Source organism: Sinocyclocheilus rhinocerous, unplaced genomic scaffold (assembly GCF_001515625.1).
Source record: "Sinocyclocheilus rhinocerous isolate Xijiao unplaced genomic scaffold, SAMN03320098_v1.1 scaffold2818, whole genome shotgun sequence".
Classification (NCBI taxonomy): domain Eukaryota; kingdom Metazoa; phylum Chordata; class Actinopteri; order Cypriniformes; family Cyprinidae; genus Sinocyclocheilus; species Sinocyclocheilus rhinocerous.
Window position 1 is genome coordinate 246,840 of NW_015640329.1, and position 7,205 is coordinate 254,044.

At 29.9% G+C, this 7,205-nt stretch overlaps 1 protein-coding gene across 1 annotated transcript in view; it reads right to left on the reverse strand.

Annotated features, from left to right (window-relative positions):
• The window catches only part of LOC107752625 (WD repeat-containing protein 70-like), a 57,080-nt gene that overhangs the window by 34,056 nt on the left and 15,819 nt on the right, over positions 1–7,205 (reverse strand). The window contains 1 exon segment of the mRNA XM_016568640.1: positions 3,568–3,706. Within this exon segment, the coding sequence (XP_016424126.1) occupies positions 3,568–3,706 (139 nt within the window).

Below are 7,205 nucleotides of genomic sequence, written 5' to 3' on the forward strand. Positions count from 1 at the left end.
ATATTCATAATAATGCAAATATTACATAATAATTAAATTATTTTATTAAATATTTCTATTATAAATGTCTATTACATAAATAATACATAATAAACAATAGTTGATAAAACAATACAAATATTGTATTTATTGTTATATGAACTATAATTCTATCTGAATTGTATTATTTGTTTTCAGGAATTCAGCATTGATGTTTCCTGATGTTTTAGCTCATCTGAACAGATCTGAGACTCTTTTTTGGGGCTCGACTCGCTTGTTGTGTAACTCTGAGAGACACGGTTGCATGATTTTCATCACATATGTAAATGGCCTAGACTTAAACTCAGCTGGAAATGAATGAGAGGAAGGCGGCTTCAGCTGCACTCAGGACATTTAGCAAACAAGAGCGGAAAAATGCAATGGCCACATTTACATGCATCATTTTACAATTAAGTTCTATACTCGGGTTAGAATCATGCTTTACAGCAAAAAAAGTATTGCTTTATGTAATAAGCATAAAACAATAAACTAAAACATGCAGATTCTTTTCCTGCCGTTCTCTTGTGAATATACTATAGGGATATATTATGGCATTTATAATGCTGCATTTTTGTGCATTTTTTTGCAATTTGGCTCATTAATTTTCATTCATTTCTTTAAACAATAACACACAAGAGTGCAATGAACTGCAAAATGTAGCTCATAAGATTCTTAGTTCATGACTGTTCTTTTAAAGGCAATAAAATAAAATGTAAAAATAAAATTAAATAAAATTAAATTAAATAAAATAAAAGTAAACAAAAATGTCCTTAAAGATAAATTATTATTATTATTAATAATATAAATTTGTATTAATAATAGAAAAACAATATTAAATAATACAAATAAATTATAATAAAATAATAATAGAAATATAATAGAAAATATTTCTATTCCTTTTAAAAATTGATAAGCCTGTTTAATTTGCTGTTTAGCTATCAGCTGATTATATGGATGGTAAAAACAATAATAAAATAAAATAAAATAATAATAAAAATAAAATAAAATATCAGTTATTATACATAAAATATTACCATAATATGACCAAACTGTGATTAATACTGAACTATTGTTGTGCATGTAATCGCAGTCTGTGCTGAGATCTGTTTCCACTCAGACACAAGGATTAGTCAAATCCAGCTCCGTTTCACTCTTCCCAAAAAACAACAGCACAAAGTCACTTTTTCCAGCACAAACACTGAATGTGAACACCGGAGAACGCTCCTCACACGCCAAACTACACACAGCACCTATGAGCTCACTTTGATTTGATTCATTTATTACTGATTAACTAAAGCAATAATAAGACGTATAACTGCCTACTCACCATTAACCCTATAAAGCTACTGTATCAGATCTGATAGGCCTCTAAATGATCAAAACTTTGCTGTTAAACCTGTTTCACACTCAATCTCCTCCATGCTTCTGTCGTCTGATTGATAGTTTAGAGTTTACTCAGTCAAAGCTCTTGTAGTGTAACTGTAGCTGGAGCTTCTCGTGTCAAATCTTGACTGGTTTTGATCAAGTAAAGGTCAGAATAACTGCAGTAATATCTCCAGATGAACACTTACTGGACTGAAGCAGCTCAGCTTTACTTGATTCTCCATCAATCATGTTTTAGAGTCTCAAATCTGATCCTCAGGATCTTTTGAGGAGCGTTTGTTTCCAGAAGCTTTACTTTCACTGTTCCTCAGCGGAGGAATGATCTTCACAAGCCTCCAGAACATCTCACATCTTCTGAGGAGCCTTTATTTCTTCAGCTCTCAATCACTGCATTATATGTTTGGAGCATTTCAATCTCATCTTATTACTGGAGATATAGAGCGACGACTGATATTTATATCATTTTATGTCAGTATCTGCTCTACTGTTATAAAGATCTCATTTATTTACATCACAAGCAGCAGAATTTCATCTCCTTTTGTCCATATAAATATCAGCATCTCACAAAATTGAATATTTTTGCTTAGTTTGAGTCTCTTTTTTCTCCATATTCTCACTGTATTACAATATATGAGCCTGATGGATCAAATAAGATACTAAACAAAAAAACACATATGTGACTTTATATATATATTTATCTAAAGCTTCAATAAACTGTTCCATTACAAAGAAAAAAATTTCTGACTATTATTTCATATGTCAGGCTTTATAGGGTTAACCCTCAAAGACCGAGACAGCCGCCCGCGGCTAAAAATAACTATTGTTTTTAAATGTTTAATAACTTTTGAACCGCTAATCCTATCTGAATGCTTTAAAATATGGGAAGCCAAACAACCCAAAAGTGGGACGAAACAGCGTGGTATTAAAGTGCTCAATGGACCGAGCTGCGCGACCGACTCGACAGCGCAGAGAGGACATGTTTACTAGCACCACCGAGCTGACAGCGCGGCGCTGATCAGTTACAACAGCGCAGCGCGAACATTACTCTCCGCAGAAGTTCGTGTTTTTTCCAAAAATTTTATTTGGAAGTGTAAAACACCCAGATACAACTTTCTAAAGAAAAAAATCCAAACTTCAGGAGTTTCTGTTTGAGTACACAGTAAAAAAAACACCAAATTGTTGCTTGCGTTTTTCTTAAAATTCTGGAAATTCATTCATTCTTAGAGAAAACAAAAGGAAAACTGGGACTTTAAATTAGCTAGACTGATGCTTCAAGTTCTCCTGTTTATATGATATATGACACTTGATGCTGACTGCTGGAATAGGTCTTAAAAAACAAAGAAAAGTGCAGACGTGTCAGGTGCCCCAAAAATATTCTAGGTCTTTAAGGGTTAAGTAATGTAATTTAAGCATCTTTGTGTATGTATATATATGTATATATGCAAATAAGGAAGAGTGCAGTGAAAATAAGGGTTTTGGAAATAAAACATAAATAAAATGATGAAATAATTACAGTTTAATACTATTATTTAATAATAATAATAATAATATACATACATATTCTAATTAAAATAATATATTTCTATTTTAAATAATTCTGTTTCTTATATATAGCTTTATAAATTGCTGTATTACATAGAATTTTAGCTGTATTTTAATATTTGTATTCAGCATTGTTGTTTCCTGATGTTTTAGCCCATCAGAACAGATGCTGAGGAAAGAAAAAAGTTGTGCAAACTGATTTTTGACTATTATTTCATATGTCAGACTTTATAGGGTTAAATAATGTGATTTTCTAGTGGACACAGACACAGCTTCCCATACTGCACCGGGATGAGCACAAGCATCTTTATTAACCTCCGAAGCCCTCATTTGCGCCCGTCTCTCAGACCACACACCGACGGGACGTCCTGACCAAACAAACAGCAACAGACCAGCGTCCCGTCTGAGACGACACAGTCGGGACACCCACGCTGTAAAACACCACACCGCCGGAGACCTGCTCAGTGTCAGGGCTCCAATGACCTCCGACCCCCCTGCGTTCGGAGCGGTCAGACGTCCAGACCTGCACGCTCGATCTGGCATGACACTGAACAGCAGCGCTTTATTGCCCGTCTCAGAGTCTCATCCAGGATAGGGCTGCAGCGTAAAGATGAAGATGAAGACACACTTACGCTCAAGGTTCCTGTCCCAGATCTGGATGGTCCCGTCCTGGCAGGCGGCGGCGATCTTGCCCTGCAGCGATCGAGGCTTGAACACAGACTTCTGCTTCTTCTCCGAGTTCAAGTCCCACGTCCGCACCGTCCTGAGAACGAGACCACAACAGATCAACATAAAATAGAATGTTACATTCAATTTCAAAAAATATTATTTTTTACAATATTATTAAAAAAAAACATTTTACTTTATTTTATTCTTTGAATAAAAGAACAAACAAAAGAGAAAAAATAAAGTAAATATCGTAATTAAAAATAAAATGTTTATTTGATTTTAGTTCAAATAAAATCTAAATATTGTAAATAAATTAATTTAATTTTAAATTAAATAAATGTAAATATTGTAAATAAAAAAATAATATAAAAAGAAATGATGTACTAGTCATCAGATAAACAGTTGTGACACACTAGTACAGATGTCAACAAGTTCAACTTTCCAAACTAAAAACTCAACAAAAAACATATATGCAAACATGTTTTGCATTTAGTTTTTTTTGTCTAAAAGTTGTTAACTAGATAGATTTTTAACTATAATATTTACATTATTTAATTCTTATTATATTCTTGTTAATGTTAATAATGTAAATAAAATAAAAAATATATATAATTTTATTTAAATAAAATACAATAATGTATGTGACACACTAGTACAGATGTCAATAAGTTCAACTTTCCAAACTAAAAACACATATGCAAAACAACACATACGTAAACTTAGGGCTGGACAATAATTCAATATCAATATGTATCGCGATATGATTTTTTTCAATAACCGTGATATGATTTTTAAACACATTTCCGATATTTCGATATACATTACCAGTGTTTCCCATACATTTACTTTCCGTACCCACTGTATATATGTGTGTGTGTGTGCGTGTGTATATATTTTTTTTATTTTTTTGCCTAAATATAAAATGTTCCATTTAAAAAGAAAATCTGACTATTATTTCATATGTCAGGCTTTACAGGGTAAGACAAAATAAAATAAAATAAAATAAAATAAATAAATAAAACAGTTTCATTACTTTTTACTATTTTAAATAGATAAATTTAACTAACATACATTTTATTGTATTCTTATTTCTTTATTTTATTCTTATTATATATAATAAAATATAATGTAAAAATTGTAAATAAAAATATATATTTTTTGGTTTTATTTTAAATAAAATACAATAATATAAATATTGTAAATTAAATTAAATATGAAATAAAAACATAGTACTAATCATCAGATAAAAATTTGTGACACACAGATGTCCTGCACAGACTGAAAGAGGAGCCAAAAAATCTCATCATCTTCCAAATTTTAAAAACATTAACAGACAATTCAAGACGCTCGCCATCGTTTTCCCAGCAGATGTGTCTGGTGTGCTGCATTTCTCTGCTGTAGAAACATTCCCGCAGTAAATGATGCAAACAGTAATTAAAAGTGAAGAAAAGTGGAGAAAATGCAATTTAAGAGCGGCTGAGAAAAACAAGAGAGTCCAAGTTTATTCCAGAGGAAAAATTCATGGAATTTTCATTAATTGCGTGAGCAATCTATCTATCTATCTATCTATCTATCTATCTGTCAGTCTGTCTGTCTGTCTGTCTGTCTGTCTATCTATCTCTCTGTCTGTCTATCTATCTATCTATCTATCTATCTATCTATCTATCTGTCTGTCTGTCTGTCTGTCTATCTATCTGTCTGTCTATTCAATTCAATTCAATTCAAATTTGTCTATCTGTCTGTTTGTCTGTCTATCTCTATCTATCTATGAGACATCAATTTATTATTTATTTATTTAATTTTTTTATTTGATCATTATTTAAAAATATTACAAATCACAATAACTAAAAACTGTAGATTTATTTAACAGGTAATTGTTATTTATTTAGTTATCAGAAAATAATAATTATTTATTTTTTATATAATTTATTTACTCTACCTATCTATCTATCTGATAATGAATTATTACTTATTTATTAGATTTTTTTTATTATTATTCAGTTATTCATTATTCAGTATTATTATTTTTTGATCATTATTATTTATTTAATCTGTATTATTTAATTAACTGATATTATTTATTTAATTATATATTTATGCGAATGAATGAATGAACGAACAACATTATTCCCTCAATAAGAACATTGTCTACATCCCTATCTAAGCCAATGACAGTTTCAAACAATGAAACAATGGAAAATAAATCTATCAATTAATACAGAAGTGAGCTGAAGTGTGATTTAGACTTCAAAAGAGCCTCATCCAATCAGATTTCAGAGCCTGAAATATGCGTTTCGTATAATATTTGACACACGAGGTGGTGATTTACACAGACGGCTGACACTCGAGCGTCTTGAGTCAGAAAGAAGAGACAGGAGAGAAGACAGTATATCAATCTGAAGATGCATGAAATCCCCATTTTCTTCCCTACATCTGCTGAACACATTACTGTGAGCGGGACACGGCCAAATAAAAACAATAAAGAGCCACACGAAGATCCTCGGCCGTGGCAAATGAAAGGCAGTAATGCGATTGGCAGATAACAAACCTCTTCCTTCAGAGTCTTCAGCTCAATTACATGAATTCAGATAAACATGCTTCAAAAGGGCACCTGAACACAGAACAAGCTGTGATTGGTCGCTTCTCATGTCAGTCACACTCTTCCTGTCTAAGTGGGCGGTTCTTGACTAAACTGCATTGCGGATCAGATGATAAAAACTGTGATCATAATGCAGGGCTCAACAATAAAGCTGAAAATTACAAACAATTCAATGTTTGTTTCGATATACCAGAAAAAGTATTTATGAATGTACATTTCTTGGAACTTCTAGTTATAAGTTCCAGCTATTATTGAAAATTTTCTTTAGCAAGAAAACTTGATACATAAAATGTACAATTATTTAAAAAATATGTAATATAAATTATTTCTATATAACATTAGAATTACAATGCAAAATGACACATTATAATAAAAATAATCATAAAATAAGCAAAAAGTGAAATACAAAAAAATACCATTACAAAATAAAACTAAAATGAATAATAATACAAGAAAATATAAAATATATAAAACATAAATATTAAATTCTAAGGTCATGATATAGATTTATTCATTTAACATAGAATTTTATTCAAACCATAATATAAAATGTAAACTAATTAATAATGTATAATCATATAAATCACTACTATATAACAATAATAAATACAATTAATATATAAAAAAATAAATCTTAAAAAACTATAAAATGTAAAACTAAAATTGTATAATAGAAGTTAAATAAAACATAAATATTATATTCTACGTTCATAGTATTAAATATATAATAAAAGGTCAATATATAAATATAAAAATAGATTAAATAAAACTATAAAAGATTTACATTTATACATTTAGCGACTTAAAAATGTGGAATACAACAAATTATTAATCTTGAGGCAATAACGTGAGTGTGAGCAAGACAAATTATCATTTATAACAAAAAATATGTGGAAATGTAATATAAATTTATATTTAAAATGTATAATAATATAAATTATATAATATAAAAATGTTTATTTAATAAATAAAATAAATAATAATAAAATAATAA